The 26,469-nt window shown below is 37.2% G+C and overlaps 3 protein-coding genes across 4 annotated transcripts; 1 reads left to right on the top strand and 2 right to left on the bottom strand.

The window, feature by feature from the left end:
* Positions 1–504: 504 nt before the first annotated feature.
* Positions 505–21,929, top strand: LOC141824080 (E3 ubiquitin-protein ligase SPL2-like). Its single transcript, XM_074711315.1, has 7 exons — positions 505–789; positions 1,856–2,140; positions 20,471–20,572; positions 20,669–20,784; positions 21,156–21,210; positions 21,316–21,437; positions 21,578–21,929. Exons 1-7 carry the CDS (start codon positions 505–507, stop codon positions 21,711–21,713), a joined length of 1,101 nt encoding a protein of 366 aa, XP_074567416.1. The 3' UTR covers positions 21,714–21,929.
* On the bottom strand, positions 10,487–17,982 carry LOC141837612 (E3 ubiquitin-protein ligase SPL2). The gene is made up of 6 exons (XM_074724992.1): positions 17,573–17,982; positions 14,436–14,537; positions 14,169–14,339; positions 13,942–14,063; positions 13,463–13,582; positions 10,487–10,905 (listed from the first exon to the last, which is right to left on the bottom strand). The coding sequence occupies exons 1-6, from the start codon at positions 17,924–17,926 to the stop codon at positions 10,635–10,637; spliced, it is 1,140 nt and encodes a 379-aa protein (XP_074581093.1). The 5' UTR covers positions 17,927–17,982; the 3' UTR covers positions 10,487–10,634.
* A 1,815-nt stretch (positions 21,930–23,744) lies between the features above and the next one.
* On the bottom strand, positions 23,745–24,730 carry LOC141845304 (uncharacterized). Of its 2 annotated transcripts, none has more exons than XM_074733382.1 (2): positions 24,546–24,730; positions 23,745–24,460 (listed from the first exon to the last, which is right to left on the bottom strand). In XM_074733382.1, the coding sequence occupies exon 2, from the start codon at positions 24,423–24,425 to the stop codon at positions 23,964–23,966; it is 462 nt and encodes a 153-aa protein (XP_074589483.1). In that variant the 5' UTR covers positions 24,426–24,460; positions 24,546–24,730; the 3' UTR covers positions 23,745–23,963. The 2 variants fall into 2 exon arrangements, with proteins under 2 accessions (XP_074589483.1, XP_074589474.1); XM_074733373.1 differs by having other exon boundaries at positions 24,594–24,675.
* Positions 24,731–26,469: the final 1,739 nt, after the last annotated feature.

The raw sequence follows: 26,469 nt of genomic DNA, 5'->3' as shown, positions 1-26,469 counted from the left end.
TTGCGATCCTTAGCACCTAGGCGGTAAATTTTTTTCTCTTTATCTTCTCGTGGAGATGCCAATAGAATGATATATCAATTTTAATATTTTTTGTTGCTCGATTGAGAGCGATCTCTTTATTCCGTTAAGCATTTATCTCTTTTTAACTTCGATCGCTATTTAACGACCGTTTAAATTTCGATCGCTAATTTAGCGACGAAAATTTAATCGGTCATAAAGTTATGATCAAAGTTCAAATTCGATCGCTATTTAGCGAACTAAAATGAAATGTCGGTCGTTAAAATAGCGACCAAAATTTAATTGGGTCGGTAATCTTATAATTGGACCACACAGCCAGAATTTAGCGACCGAACTCCCGTTCGGTCATTATTATTTAGCAACCGAATATCGAATCAGTCGCTAAAATAGCGATCGAACAGGAGTACTTCGCTACCTTCGCTGCCCTTGGCAGCATCAAGGTTGCCCCCTCCGCCTCAATCTCCGGCCTCCGTTTTATCCTATCAGATGGAGAAGAGGAGCCCATCCTGGTTGTCGTCCGAGGTCGTGTGCAGCTTGGAATTATGTGACATGCGAAACCAATTCGCTGATATGAAGGCAAACTTCAATGCAGCCACTGACGAGGCTGATCACTTCAAAAGAGAACTCTGCTCCAAAGCGAAGCAACTTGCTGATATGGAAGCAAAATTCATTGTAGCCACTGACCAGTCTAAATCATTTGAAAGAGAACTCTGCTCCAAAACGAAGCAACTTGCTGATATGGAGGCAAAATTCAGTGCAGCCACTGACCAGGTTAATCTATATATATATATAAACAGAGTTGTCGGTCTAAAAATTTCCCGCTTAAAGCATTTATTCCCTTAAGTCTTTAGTATTTTTTTGTTGCTCGTTTGAGAGTGATCTCTTTATTCCCTTAAGCATCTTTTTAACTTCGATCGCTATTTAACGACCGTTTAAATTTCGATCGCTAATTTAGCGACGGAAATTTAATCGGCCGTTAATTTAGCGACAGAAATTTAATCGGTCGTAAAGTTACGATCAAAGTTAAAATTCAATCGCTATTTAGCGACTGAAATGAAATGTCGGTCGTTAAAATAGTGATCAAAATTTAATTGTGTCGGTAATCTTATAATTGGACCACACAGCCAGAATTTAGCGACCGAACTCCTGTTCGGTCATTATTATTTAACGATCGAAGATCGAATCAGTCGCTAAAATAGCGATCGAACAGGAGTACTTCGCTATCTCCGTTGCCCTTGGCAGCATCAAGGCTGCCCCCTCTGCCTCCATCTCCGGCCTCCGTTCTATCCTATCAGATGGAGAAGAGGAGCCCATCCTGGTTGTCGTTCAAGGTCGTGTGCAACCAACCTCCGCCATAGAGGCCCACGGCATCTGGGGACCTTTCAAGAGAGAGGGTGTCCTCACTCCCCACGGCTCCGACGAGAGTGCTATTGCGATCCTCAGCACCCAGACGATAAATTTTTTTCCCTTTATCTTCTCGTGGAGATGCCAATAGAATGATATCTCAATTTTAGTATTTTTTTATTGCTCGATTGAGAGCGATCTCTTTATTCCCTTAAACATTTATCTCTTTTTAACTTCGATCGCTATTTAACGACCGTTTAAATTTCGATCGCTAATTTAGCGATGGAAATTTAATCAGTTGTTAATTTAGCGACAGAAATTTAATCGGTCGTAAAGTTACGATCAAAGTTAAAATTCGATCGCTATTTAGCGACCGAAATGAAATGTCAGTCGTTAAAATAGCGACCGAAATTTAATTGGGTCGGTAATCTTATAATTGGACTACACAGCCAGAATTTAGCGACCGAACTCCTGTTCAGTCATTATTATTTAGCGATCGAAGATCGAATCAGTCGCTAAAATAGCGATCGAACAAGAGTACTTCGCTACCTCCACTGCCCTTGGCAGCATCAAGGCTGCCCCCTCCGCCTCCATCTCCGGCCTCCATTCTATCCTATCAAATGGAGAAGAGGAGCCCGTCCTGGTTGTCGTCCGAGGTCGTGTGCAGCCAACCTCCGCCATAGAGGCCCACGGCATCTGGGGACCTTTCAAGAGAGAGGGTGTCCTCACTCTCCACGGCTCCGACGAGAGTGCTGTTGCAATCCTCAGCACCCAGACGGTAAATTTTTTCCCTATATCTTCTCGTGGAGATGCCAATAGAATGATATATCAATTTTAATATTTTTTGTTGCTCGATTGAGAGCGATCTCTTTATTCCGTTAAGCATTTATCTCTTTTTAACTTCGATCGCTATTTAACGACCGTTTAAATTTCGATCGCTAATTTAGCGATGGAAATTTAATCGGTCGTTAATTTAGCGACAGAAATTTAATCGGTCATAAAGTTACAATCAAAGTTAAAATTCGATCGCTATTTAGCGACTAAAATGAAATGTCGATCATTAAAATAACGATCGAAATTTAATTGGGTCGGTAATCTTATAATTGGACCACACAGCCAGAATTTAGCGACCGAACTCCTGTTCGGTCATTATTATTTAGCGACCGAATATCGAATCAGTCGCTAAAATAGTGATCGAACAGGAGTACTTCGCTACCTCCGTTGCCCTTGGCAGCATCAAGGCTGCCCCCTCCGCCTCCATCTCCGGCTTTCGTTCTATCCTATCAGATGGAGAAGAGGAGCCCATCCTGGTTGTCATCTGAGGTCGTGTGCATCCAACCTCCGCCATAGAGGGCCACGGCATCTGGGGACCTTTCAAGAGAGAGGGTGTCCTCACTCCCCACGACTCCTATGAGAGTGCTGTTGCGATCCTCAGCACCCAGACGGTAAATTTTTTTCCCTTTATCTTCTCGTGGAGATGCCAATAGAATGATATCTCAATTTTAGTATTTTTTTGTTGCTCGATTGAGAGCGATCTCTTTATTCCCTTAAGCATTTATCTCTTTTTAACTTCGATCGCTATTTAACGACCGTTTAAATTTCGATCGCTAATGTAACGACGAAAATTTAATCGATCATTAATTTAGCGACAGAAATTTAATCGATCGTAAAGTTACGATCAAAGTTAAAATTCAATCGCTATTTAGCGATCGAAATGAAATGTCGGTTGTTAAAATAGCGATCGAAATTTAATTGGGTCGGTAATCTTATAATTGGACAACACAGCCAGAATTTAGCTATCGAACTCCTGTTCGATCATTATTATTTAGCGATCGAAGATCGAATTAGTCGCTAAAATAGTGATCGAACAGGAGTACTTGGCTACCTCCGTTGCCCTTGGCAGCATCAAGGCTGCCCCCTCCGCCTCCATCTCCGGCCTCCGTTCTATCCTATCAGATGGAGAAGAGGAGTCCATCCTGGTTGTCGTCCGAGGTCGTGTGCAGCCAACCTCCGCCTCTATGGCCCACGACATTTGGGGACCTTTCAAGAGAGAGGGTGTCCTCACTCCCCACGGCTCCGACGAGAGTGCTGTTGCGATCCTCAGCACCCAGATGGTAAATTTTTTTCCCTTTATCTTCTCGTGGAGATGCCAATAGAATGATATCTCAATTAGTATTTTTTTGTTGCTCGATTGAGAGCGATCTCTTTATTCCCTTAAGCATTTATCTCTTTTTAACTTCGATCGCTATTTAACGACCGTTTAAATTTCGATCGCTAATTTAGCGATGGAAATTTAATCGGTCGTTAATTTAGCGATAAAAATTTAATCGGTCGTAAAGTCGTTTAAAATTTGATCGCTATTTAGCGATCGAAATGAAATGTCGGTCGTTAAAATAGCGACCGAAATTTAATTGAGTCGGTAATCTTATAATTGGACCACACAGCCAGAATTTAGCGACCGAACTCCTGTTCGGTCATTATTATTTAGCGATCGAAGATCGAATCAGTTGCTAAAATAGCGACCGAACCCTCGTTCGATCGCTAATTTTATTTCCTAATGCGACTTCTCTCCTCTGCTCCCTCCTGAACCCTAAACATGCAACTTCTCTCCTCTTCTTTTTTGCCTGTTGTGCGCCTATAGAGATCTCGTCGATTTTTATCCTCCGGCTCGATTTTCCCGGCGGTATCTCCTTCTCCGAATCTCATGTAAATCCTAAATAATCCTAGATGGTTTTTTTGTACAACACCACTAAGGACGCCCATTCAATGCTTGATGTTCTGACAAGTCATAGCATGATCTTGTTTCTAAGCAGCAAGTTAGCAAATGACTATATATCCACATTCAAGTTGGCACAGCTGTAATCCAATTGGAATTTGCATCATCCCTACCAGGCTAACACTAAAAAAAATTCTATAAATAACGACAGATTTAGCGACCGATTAAATTTTGATCGCTATTTTAGCAACTGATTTTTAACTTCGATCGCTATTTAATGACTGTTTAAATTTTGATTGCTAATTTAGCGATGGAAATTTAATCAATCGTTAATTTAGCGACGGAAATTTAATCGGTCGTAAAGTTGCGACCGAAGTTAAAATTCAGTTGCTATTTAGCGACCGAAATGAAATGTCAGCTGTTAAAATAGCGATCAAAATTTAATTGGATCGGTAATCTTATAATTGGACCACACGGCCAGAATTTAGCGATCGAATTTTGATTCGGTCATTATTATTTAGCGACCGAAGATCGAATCAATCGCTAAAATAACGATCGAACGAGGAGTTCGGTAGCTAAATAGCGACCGAACGAGGGTTCGATCGCTATTTTAGCGACCGAATGAAGGTTCGGTTGCTATTTTAGCAACCGAACTCCTGTTTGGTCATTATTATTTAGCGATCGAAGATCTAATCAGTCGCTAAAATAATGACCGAACAGTAAGTTCGGTCGCTAAAATAGCGATCGAACCCTCGTTCGGTCGCTAAATAGCGATCGAACGAGGGTTCGGTCACTAATTTTATTTCCTAACACAACTTCTCTCCTCTGCTCCCTCCCGAACCCTAAACACGCAACTTCTCTTCTCTTCTTTTCCTGTTGTGTGCCGATAGAGATCTCTCTGATTCTTCTCCTCCGGCTCGATTTTCCTGGCGGTATCTCCTTCTCCGGCATCTCAGGTAAATCCTAAATTTTCCCCCTTGATCCCCTTGGGCGCGGCCGCCTGCCGGGTCTGGTGGCAGGGCCGGCCGTCGGGTCTGGTGGCACGGCCGACCGCCCGGTCTGGTGGCATGGCCGGCCGCTAGGCTGATATGCGGAAACCTTGAAGAAGTAGGTCTTCTTCAGGACCTTGGTTTTTTTTTCTTTTCTCACTGCTAGTTGTTTTCTTGCACCGAAGGAATTTTTGTATCATGATGTTACCTTTGCTCCATCCTGTTGGAAAGTTATAGTTGACTTTCTTTGTGTTGTGGTTGAATGAATACTTTGCCAACATGCTGAGAATAGCGTAATTATCAAATGGAATCAAATGACCTGACCTGATGGCCAAGATACCTCATGCACATCAATGGTATTATTTTAATTTCAATGAACATGTGCAAGTAGAGATTGATTGATATCTTGCAATGAGGCATCCTAATCAGTGGGAGAGACATAGATGCATGTGAACAGATTTAAAGAAGAAGTTGACCTTAAAAAAGTAAGATTAGTTAGAAAAAAGTAATGCTGCATCTCAAGTGTTCTTTACTACAAACCCCTTTTTGTGCTTGAAGTTATCCAATATGAATCAGTGAAACCAGGAGATAAGTTTGATGCTATGGGTGAACATGATATTGGCATTCAAATACCTTATTTTGTTGAGAATTGTATGGTCATCATCTGAATAATATCATGAGATGCACAAATATGAAAAGGCAGATTGCATGGAATCCACGGCATTGTCAATGCAAACAACTCTAATGAAAGTATTAAAATAAGAAAACTTCTATTTGCTAATCATTCCTATGTTGTTTTTATCATTGCCCTTTGACCCCACAGATTATTCATGTTTTTTTCCTTTGATTTTTGCTACTTAACATAGCTATCCTACTTCATATTTTAGTGTTAGTTTATTACACTCGGAAAGTTTAACTATTTTGAGTAACACCTTGTGTTTGCAGAAAATGAGTTCTCAGCATTGGTGGGTTTACAGTTCTTGTGGAAACTTGTGCCTCGATCTTCAGATGTTGATACCATTAATCATCTTGTTCATGTCCCTCTGAAGGAAACACCACTAAGCGACTGTGGTGGTTTCTGCGGCGATCTGGATCTGCAAATTGAGCTGGAAGATAGAGTATGTAGATGCTAATGATACATTTAAAATTTCAAACCATTCTGTTCTTTTCCTACAATGCTTTTTATGGTTGATATTTAATTCTAGCATTTGTCTTGTTTTTCTTTTTCTTCCTTTGTGTTTCAGGGTGTAGGCTCCATATATGTGGTCAAGGGTTCTTCAATTGGTCATGAGGTTGTAAGTGCTCAGTTATATGCTCTTGTTGTGAACTGCTCCTATTCTTTAGAGTATTGACATCTCACTTAATTCTATCCTTTTGGCATCATTATCCTCCTTGTTTGAGTTAGGGTGTGGGAATAGCCTTGAAGACTAGAAATGGTTTTCATCTAATGCGGCAGTTGTTTTTGTATTTGCTTTTGGTTCTATTCAAGCAAAAAGGCCTGGTCAAGCCATCATTAGAGTAGTTTCAGTGCTTGATTCTGCAAACTATGATCAGGTGCTTATTTATTTCAGTTAAACTAATCTTCTCCAAAGTCATTGGGTATGTAGATTGTTTAATGTGCTTAAAGCTGATATCATGCTTTGCATTGTTTATAACAGTATTGCATTGAATAACACTTTTGCTTCAATGAATATAACATTGATGCTGTTCAAGTTGATGCTTGCCCAGTAACATCTTCTCCAACTCCAGTAGGTAATGTTTTATAGTTAAATGATTAACAACTAAGACTAGAGAAAGGATTCCATATTTATTTTTGAGAATCAATGGGCTTATCCGAATATAGTGTCTTTATTTCTAAAAGCTTTATACTTCCTATTGAATTCCTTTTATTATGTTTTTCAGGCATGATTTCTGACAGACCACAAAAGGTACGTCTATGTTGTCTTGAATTTTTTAACTCTAAAACGGAATCTGTAAGACAAGTTAATAATTATTTGCTATGGTCTATAATATTGTATATACATGAAGACATGCCTAAGTGAATTAATCTGGTTGAACATTTCATGCACATAGTATTGTTCTTTGCTTATTTCATTGTGCTCAAATTGCTGAATATCACTTTCTTGAGTTGTATACCTTGTCTCTTGTTATTATTATCGCTATTACAGTATTTAACTTTTGAAGATGTAGCACAAGTAATGAAGAACTGAATGTATCTAAAACTGGAAGCAAGGATGTGGTTCAAGTTGTAACTCATGTCCAAGGATGATGCGTTGGCAACTTTTTCTCTGGAATTATGAAGTCTACATGCATGTTGACTTTTCAACTTGTAGTTAAACATGTGCAAAGGTAAGATCTGGAGCGTATCCATGAAGATTATATTTCTTATGGGGAGGAGCTCTTACATTCTAACTTTTGGTTTCTAACGTTGCAAACTGTCTTATACGTAGTATGCTTCATGTACAGTTAGCATTTCCACAATTTTTCGATTCTCACCATCCATTCTGACTAAAATGGTATGTTAATAACTATTGTCATGGTAATTACTTAAGGTAATTTATTAAATTCATCCATTTTTCTGTTTGAGCAGGATGGAAGCCGAGTCAGCGAGCAGGATTTCACAGAGTGGAATTAAGCTTAAACTCTTCTCTATCTTTGCGTCAGCGAGACTATCATAGAGACATACTGCGAGTACGGAATCTGATCAGAGTTGTGTGTGATGCATATCTACCTATAGTTAAAGAAAATAAAATTGTTATTTTTTGTTTGATCTTTCATTTCCAAAATTATTCCTGTACGAACAAGTTTGTCTTTTAATAAAAAATTAATTTTTTATCATTGAAATAAATTTGTGATATGGATTTTAAATGTGGATTGTAAATATAGATTGTATGAGTAAGAATTTTAATAATAATTGTATGTAAATATAATCATGAGATTTTGATAAATTTTTTAAAATATTAATGACGAAATTAACAATCGAATTCAAATTCGATCATTAAATTTAGCGACCGAATTTTTTTACAATTTTTTGAATCGGTCGTTAATTAGATTTAACGATCGATTAACAATCAAAAATTTGATCGCTAATCAATATTATTTTTGTAATGTAAGTCAGCTTTGCATTACCGTAATGACCACCATCCTGCCAAAAACAAATGAAAAAAAATGAAATAATTTCGAAGAGTTGCAACTGATGGGAGGAGAATTATGACTGCGTAATTTATTTGATAAAAATATCTTATCAAGTTTTGTCCGAAACGTTAACAAGCCGAACTCACTTAAACATTCTTGATAATTTAATTTGTTTTAAAAAATGGAACAAATATAAATGAGCCTTTATTGAGCTAAATATCGAACTTCCTTACAAACCAACCTTCAGGTTCCTTTACAGCCATAACAAGGATGATCAATAAATTATATAATTATACAAATAAAATCAATTACAATTGAAGGTATAAGGAGGACAATTACACAAATTCTAGTTAACGCAATTAAAGTTCAAGGTATTTAAATCAAAAGATGTTGGACGTCTGAATTGGCCGCTGTGTGCGCTTTCTGATTTACCTTGATGGCCGGTGGAAAACTTCCGTAGGACCAGGTCGGTCACCCCAGAGATAGTCAATGAGGCTAACTGGGATTATCATTTCATTTTTGAATGAGATCCAATTAATCTAGCTACTTGAACTTTATACCATCTATAATAGAAATGTCTATTTTAACATTATAGCATCTATTTTATGAATGCATTTGCTGTCTGAGACTATAGTTCCACATGTTGCATGTGTCGGGGATAGTGCCCTCAAAACATTGTAATTGGATTATATTTTTTTTTAATAAAAGTGACATTTATCATTGAACATATTTTGTTTTGAATATCATAGCAAAATCCTTAGTTTATTGGAGGTAATTATAATTTAGTATATATAATAGTTATATATACAAGAGGATTAAATTATGGATAATAAACTTAAATTAAGTCTATGGTGAAATTAATTAAAGTATGAGATCTTTAATTAAAACATCACTAATGCGGCCCATGAACATTTTGAATGTGACTGTCTTATCCGGATCGTCGATGTGGAGACATCTAACTGGGGGCATTTATATATAATGAGATTATGTAGGACTTGGACCGATTTAATTAGAAATTTCATAATAAATTCTGTTATACTATGAAATTCAAATTAAATCATAAAGATGATCATATATATGGATAGATCTTAATCCTTAAGTAATTATAAACTCCTATTTATTTCTATGTAATTCTTAATTTGCTTGTTTAAAGTTTGCAATTACGCATTCTCAACACTTGCATTTTAGATTTACATTTGAAATGAATGGCTGGGAATATAAATTTACAGATATGGAATCCATTCCTTCTTGCGGAAAGCAGAAAGATAATTCCCTCATTTGTTAATTCTGGAATTGAGTGTTGGGCCCAATCGATTTATAATGGAATTATAAATTGAACCACTCACTAGTGGATTAATGGTAAATGAGGTTTAAAAATAATTGGAGAGGTAAACGAAAAATTTTCTAGCTCCAATTATGAATTGTCTATGGAGGATTAATCCGTATGTAATGATTATATCAATAAAGAAGAGTGCAATTCCATATTTTTAGTGGAGTAATAATGGAATTAATAAATTGAATAAATTAATTAAAGAGTTTAATTATTTATCCAATTTATTGAAGCTTCTTATTATAGGTCCATGGTCCCCAGTACGCCTTCTTTATCAATGACAAGCTAAAATTGTAATTTAGAAATCAAAGGTGAAGATGGAAATTTATTTCCATAATTCCAAGGGCTTGGAGATAAATTAAATATGAGATTTAATTAAAATTAAAATTATAAGATAATTATAAATTTTGGATTATTATGGTAATATCCAAAAGGATATTAATAATATCTTTAATATATTTGGAATATATTAAATATTATAAAAGGTAAGGGAAGATCTTTTGATTTTAAGAAGAAATTTTTTTGATTTTACCGTGGAAAAAAAAGGAAAAAGATTTTGGAAATCCTTGAAATAAATCGGTAAAACAAAACGAAAAAGGAAGAAGAAAAATCTTTGATTGATCTTTCTTTTAATAAAGGATCTTCCCTTGTTTTCCAATAGTCACTCTCTCCCTATATATGTTTTCGAAACAAGAGGGTGAGAGAAAAATAATTGATTTCTGAGATTTGTATTTTAGAGTGCCCACACACTACCGTCAATAGAAGGATCGCACTGGAAGGCTATGATTTCTACGCATCCAGAATTTATGAAAGAGGAAAATTACAAAGAGATTAGTTTTCTATAAAATATTTTCTTTTTTTAAATTTAAATTCTTCATTGATTTATATTCATGTGTTGATTAATAATTTGTGAAATTATATAATCACTTCCGTTATATTTCAATCGGATCGAGAATTGATAATCTATATCACTGGAATAGTTTCGGAGGCTCACCGCTTTTCCTACAGCATGAGGACCCAATATTGCTATAAATACATAAAAGGGCGAAGCCCAATATATTTTTAGGTAAAAAGAATAAAAGGTCTCAAGAGTTTGTTCACCTCAAGAATCATATATTCTAATGGAGGACCGTACAGTCTGCCGACACACAGGACATTTTGGTGAACGGTCACGGGTTACATGCATTGCACAGTGAGGACAACAAACAAGATGCCCACAAGGAATGAAAGCAGATCTCCTTTGTGTTGTTAAACAAATAACACAAAGTTGCCCATCAGGTACATCCTCCCCTTCAGAGCTGCTTTCCACTATGGGCTCTTCTATGTCTTCAATTTGTCGCCGTAGTCTCCATTCTTTCCACCTCCAGATGTTCCTGCATTATCATTAACAAATTACCAAATTCATTGGGTTATTTATTTCAACAAAGACCTTGAACATATAATCACCAATTGTTAGCAGTGATAGCCACCAAACAAACAAACAACTCCAGATAGCACAGGTAGACCCAAATTGTGTAACTAAATACTGAACTTCACAATATTTGAATCTGAGTTTTTGGGGAAAGCTGGGGCGGTTCATACATTATAGGAACACAGGGACGACTTTAGACATTTGTTTTCTGGAATATTGCATTAACAGTAAACAAAAGTGAATAGAAAACAAGAGTGCCCAATTTGACTGTGTGCATACAATGAGTTGGAGATGCATGCACATTCTGTGGACAATGATCAATTTCTTAGCACAAACTTTAAGAAAATTTTAAATGGATAAAACGCAATTTAATGGATATATAATCAATGGGAAACTGGTTCTTTTGCATTTGCAATGCATCTAAAAAAAAATTCGAAGCTGGTAGAATCTAGTAGAGTGAATCTCAGTCACCTCAGTTGCATTTCTGTAATTAAAGGGAGACACATGAATGACCTTGATTCTTTTACAAGCTTACAAATTTTTCTGAAGTTGCTGATGGTGGCAGAACCATAATGTAAATGCAAGATCTTGTAGCCAACTTATAAAGGTGCTTCTCAAAGCCGTATTAGCAACTGAGCAGATTGACTGACACCTCCAAAAGTTATAGGTCACATGCAAAAAATAGCAAGCTCAGAAGTAGATGTTCTTGCCCATGTGAGGTTTGCATAAAGTGCACTGTGTTAATAGCAACGTGACTGAAAAGAACCTAACTTCTTAGTTTCTCAACAAAGCAATCGTACCATTTCAAATGACTCCTTCAAGTATATACGCTTGACACGTAGCTTAGTTATTAATCAACACAAGGTTTTGGAAAGTCTATATCAAAAATAGCAACTAATACATGTGAAACCAAAATTTTTAACAATGTGATATCTATTATATTTTGTAGGTTAGCCAAGAGTAAATGAGCCACCAATCACCAAGTACTTGGATTAGCATCTATGTTAATATTTTAGATTCATGTTTATGTTCAGGACAAAAAATTGCATACACCCACTAACTAGATGGTGTTTGTCTCCCTCATGAAGAAACATCTCTACATATTTTTCATCTAAATCAGATATAACATGATCCAGAGTAAATGCTAACTTGTATGAATAAAGATGAGCTGGAAAAATTTTGGATATGACTGTTCAAATTAGCTGAATCAGTCTAAGGCCAAAACAGATATTCTGCCACCTGCCAGTACTAAAAGGCTAGCAGCATAAAACAACTCCTACCAGCAAAGTTTGATCAGCGAGCAAAATTAGGAGAGAGAAAAAAGAAAAAGAAAAACACATTGATGATAAATAAAAGTTTTCGAATTGAATGTTAAAAGGGTTTTAATTTGGAGTTATTAATGAAAACTAGCATAAAGGTTCTAGCAGCATTAGCTTGACATGCACCAAGCATTATCCAGTCATAAAATTATGGCTTTGGCTATGAAGAAAAAAGGTTTAACTGGTTGCTATCCATACTCTACCAGTGCCAACAACTGTTGCCCTACCCTTTTCTTGATTAATAGAAGCATAGCTTTTGCTAGAGGATTATAGCCCCTCTTCAAGATGACATGCTTAAACAAAGCTTATATGTACAAATTTATAGGTAAGAGCCTAAGACCTTCAAATAGTTTCAAACAAGATTTTAGAAAAAATATCTAGTCACCATATAGTGCATATGTGGATTCAAATGTGGTCACTATTAAGATATTATGTAACATAAATCGTCTCCATAGGAATATAATGTAGCATGCTTAAGAACTTCATGTCAAGAACAGATGCATAATATGAGTTACTCCTACAAAATAATTAATAGATAAAATTTAAGTTCCATCCAATTCTCTTAACACTGACAATAAACCAAACATTTGGTGCTCATGAAAAAAAATTCATCTGATGCACAAAATTGATAATCTTATCAAGGAGCATATTATTCATCGAGTTACAGACAATGATGACACTCCTGCTCAATCCTGAACTGCATTTGATCCATTAGTTTCTGTTGGTTGAAATAGGTTGGTAGAATTGAAAGTTTTTCCAACTAAATCAACTCTAAATCCAAATAAAATCTCCTTTTGATCAAATGTATCTCTCACATAATAATTCCGTTAGATTCATCATATTTTTCCAATACATGATTTTCTTTCCTCGTCACTTTCTTCATTTTTTATAGTTGGAAGGAAAAAATAAACATAAACATTACTAGTCAGCTCCTTGAAATATATAGTCAGTAGCTTATTCCTAAGGATATTAAGATGGATAAATTAATCAAGCAGATTGGCATAGAAGAGTTGAATTGAGGATTAAAATAGTGTACAAGGAAGCATACATGATGGGATAGAACTTGTTTAAGGAGAGACTAATTAGGTTTCTATCCACTTGAACATATACATCAGATCTTATCCTACACAGAAAAATTAGGTGTATATATAGCATCTGTGTTAAACATGGTGCAACACACCAGAGTTCAAGTGATAATACCTGACAATGGCATAGCATAATATACCAACAGACAGTGTTCCTAGCAGAACACCACCCCAGAATAAGATCCTTGTATTGAAATTAAGTTCAGTTACGATTTCATCCTTTGTCATGTCAGCCCTGCGACCAACACAATGAAAACAAAATATGAGCTAAAAAATTCCATATAATAATAAGTTAGTGTGCATATTATATGGATGGTTTTTCTAGATAAGGTAAGAATTCTAGTAGTTGCACAAGAATTTAAACAAGTCAACAAGTTATCATTGACTGGCTTTGACTGAACAGCTCTTCCAAAACTAGCACAGTAAATAAGGAAACAGTAGCATATCATTAAAAAAACTAAGAAATTACAAGCAACAAGGAAAAAAGAAAAGTTACAGTGATACATACAAGAAACAAGGAAAAGAAATGTAGAAGTTATAGTTATGCATACAAGAAACAAGGAAAAGAAACATAGAAGTTATAGTGATGCATACAAGAAACAAGGAAGATCCTTGCACGACTTTATCTCTATGGCGCCATCTCTAATGCTGCATATGCCAATTGCAGTGACCTCCTTTCCAACTGGAAGGATTTTTTCTTCATTCAACAGTGCCACCTTTTAAGAACATAATCTTGATTACAAATCTAGAAAGATGAATATGACTAGGACTCAAGGGGGGAAAATATTTCCAAGATACAAAAGTAGAGAACAAGAACCTACAGGATATCCAGAGCCAAGCATGACCTGGAAGAATGTTAAAGGAGTAGCTGGAATAGGGTGCAGCTCATGATAAACTGTTGTCAGAGGTAGTGGTTGGGTTGAACCATCCAAATTAACATGAACATAGCCTGAATTAGGCCATGCAGAATCTTCAACAAGAATAAATGGAACCTACAAGTTTCAAAACCACATCAGAACTTTTTGCATTGTGATCAATGACAATGTATTCAATCGGCAATTAAATTCATGAGATTGGCTAGTATTTACCAATTTCAATGAGCTTGACTTTTGCTCCTTGGTTGTTCTGAAAAGAATAGACTGGAGGTCAAGACTCCATGAGAGCATTCCCTTCCATTCATTGTAAAGGCACTTCACCATGAAAACAAGAGTATGTCATAGTAGGTACCCTTTTATTCCATATTATATTACATTCAGCTAATTTGATTTATATCATCAATCTGTTCAACATAGTTCCAATTTGGAAGGAAAATAAAATAATGAAGATATTATTAATAACCCAAGAAATTGATATGCTGAGCTCAACAAGGAGCACTGCACAATGCATTGTGGCATCAAAGTTACCTATATACTACCAGAATTATAGCCTACATGATTTAAGACTTGTATCAGATGCCATTCTGCACCACATTAAACAACTTGACAATATACCAACACATATCACAAAATATCAATGGGCAGTAGACAACCTCATCAAATCCACAAATATCATACACTATTCTAAACTCCTTACAAGATATTCACCGGTTAAAGCACTGACATTGATATTTGATTGAATCAATACACTGGACTGACTAAATGAATATATTTAACCCTAAGCCAATTAATATAATGGGTCAAATGAGGATTGCAACAAAAGAATAATGCATTAAAGAGTTAAGATACAAAATCATCCAAGAGTGATCCCTCTTAAGAAGGATAGTAGGTAGCAAAAACTGTTATCAGATTCTTGTGTTAGAACAAGTGAAGTATGCCCTTTAACAAAAAGTACCAAAGTCAAGATAGGCATTTCATTACCCCAAATTATCATAGGTCAATCAGGAGATTTCCCCCATGTGTATGTGGCAGAAGTATATGCTCACAACATGCTGCTGGGCAAGGTTGAGGAGGTGGAAGACACAGTTGTGAGTCAAACATACTTCAAACTCACAATAAATTCACTATGATTGCACCAAGTTATTGGATCTCTATTGGAAAAAGGTTGGATGACACCTACCACATATGCTACTACCATATATACGAATTTGATAAAGGGTGATGAAATAGTTACAGTGTGTCACTAATGCACAATGCACCCAAGCTTTAACTATGAATTCTAAAACATCATACAATAATTCTACTCCGATGAATGGAGTATGCTGGACTACTTCAAGGCCAGGCAAAAAAGTCAACCAACCTATTTTGTCTCTAGCTTATTGTGGTACCCTGTAAAGGCCAAGTCTATCTGCATACCCTACTGGTGTGTGCATACTTGATTGAAGTACACATCATATGTCCAATATATGATCTTTGTTTTCTTATTTGTCAATTTTGTCATGTACTTATTCATGCCATTCTAGCAAATGACTACTACTGCTTGTGCAGATAGTGGTGACGGTGAAATGGATATTTTGGGGTAGCTGTGGCTATCTAACCCATTTAAATGGGTTTGGATGCCTGTTAAATGGATTTTGGTAAAATAATAAATACCCAAGATGAGTATGGGTAGGGATCAGGTTTAAAGACTCAGGTATTGACTACCTGGATAAACTTAATTATTTTTAGAATAGATATATCTACACATTATTAATATCCCTCAATCAGTCATTTTTTTAATTGCATGGTAGGGTCAGGTTGAATTTTAGCAGTCCCCTGTGGATGCCCTACCCACTAAATCTTTCGTGTGTACCCATATGGACATTACTCCCAAAAAGTATCGGGTATTGAAAAGGCAATAGATAGCCATGATGAATATGGAAGAAGTAAAAGTATTGTGTCTTAGACAAGTATGGATATATGTAGTAAAAATTTGACATGTATCTTACCAGTTATCATCCCTATGTAAGGAAGGTACAGGAAATTCTAAACCATCTCTATAGATATCTATGCCATATGTTATTATTGCTGAAGTCTATTAGAACACCAATTAAACAAAAAGCTTAGTTATTACGAAAGGAATCACTCTATACATTCATATAATTTATTACTCCATCTCATGTGTGGGTAGCCTGACTAGATGGAAATAACCCCACCCTCCAAAATTCACCACATGGAATGGCAACATAACTAGGGATGTATTACTAATATTGAAATATTTAAACCGAGAACCTCCCCTTTTGCTACAATGTTAAAGTTGACTAGTTTACCAAAGATGACCTATTATCAATCTTCATGTTATTCCACAACTTGAACAGTTTCTTGATGTAGATTAAATTATATCACCAACTTGGTCATAACCCTTTCTGCTTTGAAGAATATATATCATCTGAAAACCTGAAGTGTCTTGTCCAGACAGGCCAACAATAGAGCAAAACAGCATTTAATAGTTAATTTATTTAGATATAGAGAAACTTGTCAAGTTTCATCAAAATTACTATTCAAACATTTTTTTACATTCATGATTAGTCTTCCCCACACAAGTTGTGTCTATTTACTGAAATGTCATTGTGAAAGATTCTCTGTATCTTGTTCTTTGTACTAAAACTAAAATAATGGATTAACGTTCTCTCATTTATTTTGCCATTTGAAACTAGAATGACAAAAAAAAAGTGTAAAAAAGTCATTGTGAGATTATTACATAATAGCACAATCTTGACCGGAAATATCATTTCCTAAAAATTCTTAAAAGGTAGAATACATAAATTGGAGAGATATTTCAATTTTCAAGGATGATTAAGCAGTTAATGAAAATGGTAGAAGTTACAAATCGATTGATATCTGATCCAACATAAACTAAATAGCCTGTGTTAAAATCTTTGAATCTAAATTGTACCTTTTCCGGGCACATGTGTGAAGAATACTACGATGACCCAAAAAAATTCAAAATATGTAGATGTGAAGATGAAGAAGGTCTGATCCTAAGCAGCAAACAGGCCTTCCAGTATATTTTGCTGACAGTATAGTTGGATTGAGTATGAAAATTTGTTTTAAGTCAGAAACAACTAATTTTAGATTTCATAGTGAAGTAAGAAAGTTCATTATTTGTGATAAGGGAAAGAGTTTCCATGAGAAGGATAGTCGAAGTAAATGAGTTAAGAAATCAAAACTTGCTCAATTTTTGTAGGTTACGAGATAAATGCTTAAGGGAATAAAGAGATCCTTCTCAATCGAGCAACAAAAAAAATACTAAAATTGAGATATCATTCTATTGGCAGCTCCACGAGAAGATAAAGGGAAACAAAATTTACCGTCTGGGTGCTGAGGATCGCAACAGCACTCTCGTCGGAGCCGCGGGGAGTGAGGACACCCTCTCTCTTGAAAGGTCCCCAGATGCCGTGGGCCTCTATGGCGGAGGTTGGCTGCACACAACCTCGGACGACAATCAGGATGGACTTCTCGTCTCCTTCTGATAGGATAGAACGGAGGCCGGAGATTGAGGCGGAGGGGGCAACCTTGATGCGGCCAAGGGCAGCGGAGGTAGCGAAGTATTTGACCCAGGAGGCCGTGGCGACGGCCGCAAGGGCGAGACCTAGTATAGCGCCGTCGCAGGACGCGGCGAGGCGCCCGATGGCTGCCGCCAGTTCACGATTACGCGACGACATCTCCGGCGACGACGGCGAGGTAGGCGGTGAGAGTTCCTGATCCGTGCGCGTGCTGTTGTTTTTTTTTGGATTGGGGGTGTAGAAACTAGTCGAACCGAGCCGAGTTCATATGTTTAGAGTTATAAGTTTTTTTTTCCTCTCGGGACATGGACATGATTAAATTGATTATACAAAATATACTTTTTGAAATAGATAAAAATTCTGATCAGCTATAATTTTTTACTTTATCTGATTCGAAGATGATAAATTTATTTTTGTCTATGAGCTTCTTCAAAAATATTTATTAAGAATCGAGCTTAATTTTTTTATATGAAACTCAACTAATACCATCGTTTGTACTTATAAATTAAATTGAATATTTAATTTTTTTAATCTGTCAAAATAATAAATTAGTCCATTATGTCCATCCTATCCTACTCATATGATAAATTTTAATAGATTAATCTATTTTATATGAATTAATCCATTTGACAGTATTATATATCGTTGGGCTCGTATATTCCAATTCATCTAACTTTTTAAATATCTATTTGTTTAGAATGAAATAGGATACTCTGGTACTATGAAAGGAACCGTCAAGAAGAACCTCGAAACAATTCCACTATAACCAGTGGGTAAAAACACACTTTTATTGTTAATGCAACGCAGCATCATGAACAGTGCTTGATGCAAGCTGGCACAGTGAAACATTGCCGCAGCAGTAGACCCGAAAGGACGTAACCCTTTCTGCACAGTTCGCTGGCACAGTACAGCTGTTAAGAGGGCGGATTCCATATTTTCTAAATGAATCTCGTTTAGGAGCGTATCAAAGTGCAAAAGACACTTGAGATATGTGCTCTTTCGGTGATATCTTTGGATCTTCTAAAGGATGCTGCTGATTAACCGATGAGTCATAACGTATGCTACTAAAGATTCTGCAGCACGAATGAGGATATCTAACCGTGTAATGTTCAATTTGTTAGAACAGAAGAAAGAAAGAAAGATAATAGGAAATAATTATCTTGAATGATCTTGTTCTACCCGAAGTGTTTAGATATTATCACAATATATTTCATATTTTAAGAGTAACACTGGGAGAAAGAAAAAGAGATTTGTTATGCGAGGAGGAAAAAGACAATTAAGAAGGGAAGAAACCATGCGCGTGGAAAAATGAGTAGAAATAAAGAAGGTCGGCTCTTCAATAAGTTTTTCATTGCAACTTGAAATTTTCCCTTATTGTTATTGTTCCTCTTTTTGGCCACCGTATAGTTTCGACTCTTTCGCCGACGTTATCTTTCTCAGCCAAGCAGCTCCGGGTAGACAAACGTTCCTGGTCCGGACCAATTTGGACCGGGGCCCATGGACCGGGGCCCAAGGCCACCACCGGTCCGGGGGTTGGTATACAACCAATTCAATCATGCAGAAAAAAAAAATTATAACCCTAAACATATCAACTCAGCTCGGCTCAGTTCGTCGCGTAATCGTGAACTACTGGCGGCGGCCATCGGGCGCCTCGCCGCGTCCTGCGACGCGGTCTCGCTTTGCGGCCGTCGCCACGGCCTCTTAGGTCAAGTACTTCGCTACCTCCGCTGTCCTTGGCCGCATCAAGGCTGCCCCTTCTGCCTCCATCTCCGGCCTCCGTTCTATCCTATGAGAAGCCAATCTTAGCCAATCTTAGAAGTCCACGTCGTCCGAGAGAGTGCCCTCGTGTCCAACACCCATACTTCACTTGTTCCACAAGAATCTGATAACAGTTTTTGCTACCTACTATCATCTCGAGGGATCGCTCTTGGATGATTTTGTATCTTAACTCTTTAATGCATTATTCTTTTGTTGCAATCCTCATTTGACCCACTATATTAATTGGCTTAGGGTTAAATATATTCATTTAGTCAGTCCAGTGTATTGATTCAATCAAATATCAATGTCAGTGCTTTAACCAATATCTTGTACTTGTTCTAACACAAGAATCTGATAACAGTTTTTGCTACCTACTATCCTTCTTAAGAGGGATCGCTCTTGGATGATTTTGTATCTTAACTCTTTAATGCATTATTCTTTTGTTGCAATCCTCATTTGACCCACTATATTAATTGGCTTAGGGTTAAATATATTCATTTAGTCAGTCCAGTGTATTGATTCAATCAAATATCAATGTCAGTGCTTTAACCGGTGAATATCTTGTAAGGAGTTTAGAATAGTGTATGGTATTTGTGGATTTGATGAGGTTGTCTACTGCCCATTGATATTTTGTGATATGTGTTGGTATATTGTCAAGTTGTTTAATGTGGTGCAGAATGGCATCTGATACAAGTCTTAAATCATGTAGGCTATAATTCTGGTAGTATATAGGTAACTTTGATGCCACAATGCATTGTGCAGTGCTCCTTGTTGAGCTCAGCATATCAATTTCTTGGGTTATTAATAATATCTTCATTATTTTATTTTCCTTCCAAATTGGAACTATGTTGAACAGATTGATGATATAAATAAAATTAGCTGAATGTAATATAATATGGAATAAAAGGGTACCTACTATGACATACTCTTGTTTTCATGGTGAAGTGCCTTTACAATGAATGGAAGGGAATGCTCTCATGGAGTCTTGACCTCCAGTCTATTCTTTTCAGAACAACCAAGGAGCAAAAGTCAAGCTCATTGAAATTGGTAAATACTAGCCAATCTCATGAATTTAATTGCTGATTGAATACATTGTCATTGATCACAATGCAAAAAGTTCTGATGTGGTTTTGAAACTTGTAGGTTCCATTTATTCTTGTTGAAGATTCTGCATGGCCTAATTCAGGCTATGTTCATGTTAATTTGGATGGTTCAACCCAACCACTACCTCTGACAACAGTTTATAATGAGCTGCACCCTCTTCCAGCTAGGGCTGATTCGGTACGGTATACCAAATTTTGTATACGATACCGTATACCGTATCGAAAATTTCGGCATAAAAAAATCTATACCGTTACCATACCGAAAATTCGGTATATCGGAATTTCGGTATTTTCGGTATACCGAAATACCGAAATACCGAATTTTCAGTATATTACACCGAAAATATTGAAAATTTTGGTATACTGATAATTTTGGTACGGTATTATACCGAAAATGTTGCTATACCGAAATACCGAACAATAATAATTGCGTACCGTTAGTTTTCGGTACGGTATAATACCGTACCGAGCCGAAATTTTTGATATGGACGGTACCGGTATACCGAAAATTCTTTTTTCCCACCCCTACTTCCAGCTACTCCTTTAACATTCTTCCAGGTCATGCTTGGCTCTGGATATCCTGTAGGTTCTTGTTCTCTACTTTTGTATTTTGGAAATATTTTCCCCCCTTGGGTCCTAGTCATATTCATCTTTCTAGATTTGTAATCAAGATTATGTTCTTAAAAGGTGGCACTGTTGAATGAAGAAAAAATCCTTCCAGTTGGAAAGGAGGTCACTGCAATTGGCATATGTAGCATTAGAGATGGCGCCTTAGAGATAAAGTCGTGCAAGGATCTTCCTTGTTTCTTGTATGCATCACTATAACTTCTATGTTTCTTTTCCTTGTTTCTTGTATGCATCACTATAACTTCTATGTTTCTTTTCCTTGTTTCTTATATGCATCCACTGTAACTTTTTTTTTCCTTGTTGCTTGTATGCATCGCATCAGCACTCTCGTCGGAGCCGTGGGGAGTGAGGACACCCTCTCTCTTGAAAGGTCCCTAGATGTCGTGGGCCTCTATGGCGGAGGTTGGCTGCACACGACCTCGAACGACAACCAGGATGGGCTCCTCTTCTCCATCTGATAGGATAGAACGGAGGCCGGAGATGGAGACGGAGGGGGTAGCCTTGATGCGGCCAAGGGCAACGGAGGTAGCAAAGTACTTGACCCAGGAGGCCGTGGCGACGGCCGCAAGGGCGAGACCTAGTATAGCGCTGTCGCAGGACGCGGCGAGGCGCCCGATGGCTGCCGCCCGTTCACGATTACGCGACGATATTTCCGGCGACAACGGCAAGGTAGGCAGTGGGAGTTCTTGATTAGGGCTGGTTCGGTACGGTATACCGAATTTTGTATACGATACCGTATACCGTACCGAAAATTTCGGCATAAAAAAATCTATACCGTTACCATACCGAAAATTCGGTATACCGGAATTTCGGTATTTTCGGTATACCGAAATACCGAAATACCGAATTTTCAGTATATTACACCGAAAATATTGAAAATTTTGGTATACTGATAATTTCGATACGGTATTATACCGAAAATGTTGCTATACCGAAATACCGAACAATAATAATTGCGTACCGTTACCGATACCGAAAATTTCGGTACGGTATAATACCGTACCGAATTTTTCGGTATACCGAAATTTTCGATATGGACGGTAAATATCGGTATGGTATGTGCGGTATACCGAAAATTCGGTATTTTTTTCCACCCCTATTCTTGATCCCTGCGTGTGCTGTTGTTTTTTCATGGCCGAGTTGAGTTCATATGTTTAGGGTTATATTTTTTTTTCCTAGAATATACTTATTGAAACAGGCAAAGATTTTCTAATTTATCTGATTCGAAGATGATAAATTTACTTTTGTCTATGAGCTTCTTCAAAAATATTTATTAAGAATCGAGCTTAATTTTTTTTTTTTTTGTATGAAACTCAACTAATGCCATCGTTTGTATTTATAAATTAAATTGAATATTTAATTTTTTAATCCGTCAAAATAATGAATTAGTCCGTTCTGTTCATCCCGTTCTACTTTGTTATACGATGGAATTTTAATAGATTAATCTGTTTTATATGAATTAATCCATTTGACAGTGCGGTATATTCCAATTCATCTAACTTTTTAAATATCTATTTGTTTAGAATGAAATAGGATACTCTGGTATTATGAAAGGAACCGTCAATAGGATACTCTGGTATTATGAAAGGAACCGTCAAGAAGAACCTCGAAACAATTCCACTATAACCAGTCATAAAATTTCACGGGTAAAAACACACTTTTATTGTTAATGCAACGCAGCATCGTGAACAGTGGTTGCTCAAGCTGGCACAGTGAAACATAGCCGCAGCAGTAGACCCGAAGGGACGTAACCCTTTCTACACAGCTCACTGGTCGTTGATGTCCTTTCTGCTTCTCCAGATCACAATGCCCTTTAATTTGTTCCTAATGCCAGACGAAAACTAGTAATGAGAGCTTCTCCATCAAGTTGAGTCTCGTTTAGGAGCGTATTTTGACGAAGTCAGGGTGCCTATTGTTTCTACTTAGTGACTGATTGACAAAGTGCAAAAGACACTTGAGATATGTGCTCTTTCGGTGATATCTTTGGATCTTCTAAAGGATGCTGCTGATTAACCGATGAGTCATAAAGTATGCTATTAAAGATTCTGCAGCACGAATGAGGATATGCAACCGTGTAATGTTCGATTTGTTAGAACAGAAGAAGAAAGAAAGATAATAGGAAATAATTATCTTGAATGATTTTCTTGTTGTACCCGAAGTGTTTAGATATTATCACATCATATTTCCTATTTTAAGAGTAACACTGGCAGAAAGAAAAAAAAAAAAAAGAGATTTGTTATGGTAGGAGGAAAAAGAAAATCAAGAAGGGAAGAAACTATGTGCGTGGAAAAACAGAGTAGAAATAAAGAAGGTCGGCTCGAGGGATTTTATTATTTGTACACAAATAATTTATTTATACAAGTTATTTAAATAATAAATAAAAAGATTAAATATAATATACCATCTTAATAATTATAATTAAATAGATGATAAATTTAAAAATATTATCCATCGGGATTATTATACATTATTATTTTATTTACCGTTATTACAAATTACAATTGCTGCGTGGAACGATGGAATAATAATTAAAAGGCATAATTTGAGCTCCACAGAGACTTTTTTTAATCTTTTCCTTTTTAGATTATGAAGAATTGGCACGAAGCTTTGTCAATAAGTTTTTCATTGCAACTTGAAAATTTCCCTTATTGTTATTGTTCCTCTTTTTGGCCCATATGGTTTCGACTCTTTCGCCGACGTCATCTTTCTCAGCCAAGCAGCTCCGGGTAGACGTTCCCGGTCCGGACCAAGTTGGACCGGGGCCCAAGGCCACCACCGGTCCGAGGGCTGCTCGGCGTCGACCGCACAGCCCGCGGCGCCTCGAGACTCCGCCGGAGGAGCTTCTTGACGGCCGCGATCAGCTGCTCCGCCGGGTCGACCGCTGTCGCCTCGGCCGACCTGAAGCCCCGGCAGAAGGTGGCGTGCCGGCCCATGGCCTCTTCTGTCGAAGTCAGGAGCCCCGAGCGGCCGATCTCGTCCTGCACGGCCTCCGCGCAGAGCCCGCAGATCCACCTCCCGCCGTGCCGCTCCCGCACAACCGCGACGTACCCCGGCGTGCATTCCTCCGTCAGCCCGCAGCAATCGCACGCCACGAACTCCAACTCCAATACGGCCGCGCCCGCCGCCACCACGGAGGCTTCTCCTCCGCTACTAATCAACGTAGTCGACATGACGAAGAAAACGATTCCAGTGGCAGGCGCTGAATCTAGAAATAAATATAAAAAAAATAAACTCTGAAAAAATCCCGATCTAAATTTTCTCCCTCGACAAGAAAAAGTACAAACAGGTACCGATTTGGTGGAGCAGCGACGATGCACGAGCAGGAGAGGGGACGCTACCTTCTCTGCTCGGAGGATTCCATTTCTTCGCCGTCTCCTCTCGGTGCGATCGGCAGTGGTGGCATGGCCGCTGCTTCGTGCTCTGGAGAAGCTTCCATTTCTCGATCAAAAATCCAAAAGGAGCAATTGCTTGCTGCCTTCTTCCCTATCGATCTCCCTAACAAATTCCTCTTCTCGTTGTTTCCTCTTTCACTACCGCACGGCGGGGTGGGCGGGTTGCGGGGATGCGGATGAACCGACGCGTCTTACTTTTATTGGTTCTGCAGAGGGCCCCATGGCAATGATTGAGGAGGTAATGAATAAATGGGTGAAGGCTCCGAGTCAGCAAAGATGGGTTCGGTTGCCGTTGGACGATTTAGAATCGGATGCCCTTCGTTCGTCCCCGTTCACTGTCCCTATTGCTACCTAGACTTTTGACCAGTAATATAGCAGGGTATGGCTTGGGGGAAACAATTTGTGGAGAAAAAAAAAGAATGCCAACCGTCTGGCAACTCATCGGCTCCAGGTCTTCGCCTACTTGTAACCGCCTGGTGACTTCGCCGTCTGTGGAGGCAAGGCAGACAGCGGCGGATCAACGCCATCTCATCCTCCACGTCATTCTTTTTTCCCATCGAATCGATAGAAAATCCAATGAGATCGAATTGTTTCTAAAAATCCTAAATTAATTTACAATCCTCAGATTAATTCTATTTAATTTACATCGATTAATTCTACGAAAGATATGATCTCACATTCCATCTATCAAATAAATTTAGAAAGTGAAATGATTTATAACATTTTAATATTACTAGTCAAATATAACTTTATATAGACTAGAGCAAGTGGAATAGTAGAAGCTAACAAATAATAATGAAAGGAAGCAAATGAAGGTGAAATGATCAACTTGCGCACTAGGACGAAAAGGAAATTATTGTTATATATAGACTCAAGTGAGAATGCGGAGCGACCAAGGGAGCGATGTCACTAGGTAAGAGACCTCGAGATACACTAAATCATTAGAAAGTAGTGTTTATGATACAAGACATCATCACTAGAAAACTTGTCACAAAAGGAGATTAAAACCACAAGACAATGTGCAAACAGAGTCCATGAAAAATGCTATTGTCTATCATATAGTGAAAAAATTTATCTATAACTATCTCTGTTACTTATCCAAACTACACAATTCTCTTTGTGTGAACAAATGTTTATTATTAACAACGTCTAACTAGGGAGATAGATATGTTTGATTTATTATAATATGTCTATAGCAAAATAATTATGAGATGATATGTATCCTATGATAAAACAACATTTGAATAATACTAGCGCTTAGTGAAAAAGATATTTGAATAATACTAACACCTAATGAATCAATCAAATTTATTTACCTCAACAATTGTGAATCTTTAAGGGAAATCAAACTAACAATGACCTGTGATATGTCTAATTTTCTTGCTTAAATGATTAGAATTCACTCCCACCCTTAACTTGAACTAAATAATAAATAAATAAATGAAACACAATTTTTAAATTCAAAGGATGGCTTCGAAAACCTTTTCAATATATTCGAACACACTAGCTCACATTATATTATAGGTTTATATAGTCATTTACTTAAGTATATGTCTTATGCATACATGTACTATAATTTTATACTCATTGTAATTTTGAATTTACAAATCATTAATTAGTTCTAAACAGTGATATTCTATATATGGTTTCTAGAATATAAAACTATTAGTATATGCGAAACTACACATTGATATATAAGATAATAATATATACACATACTGCAATTTTATTTATCAAATATATTATAATTTTTAAATTCAGTGCAGTAAAAGCTTTGGAATATATAATAGTATAGTCTTAGAATTAGTGTTTGTGCAATGCC

Source organism: Curcuma longa, chromosome 1 (assembly GCF_044706935.1).
Source record: "Curcuma longa cultivar G26 ecotype Majalengka, Jawa Barat chromosome 1, ITB_CL_G26_1.1, whole genome shotgun sequence".
Lineage (NCBI taxonomy): Eukaryota > Viridiplantae > Streptophyta > Magnoliopsida > Zingiberales > Zingiberaceae > Curcuma > Curcuma longa.
Note: the sequence above shows the minus strand (reverse complement) of the source record. Positions and strands in the feature narration are given on the sequence as shown.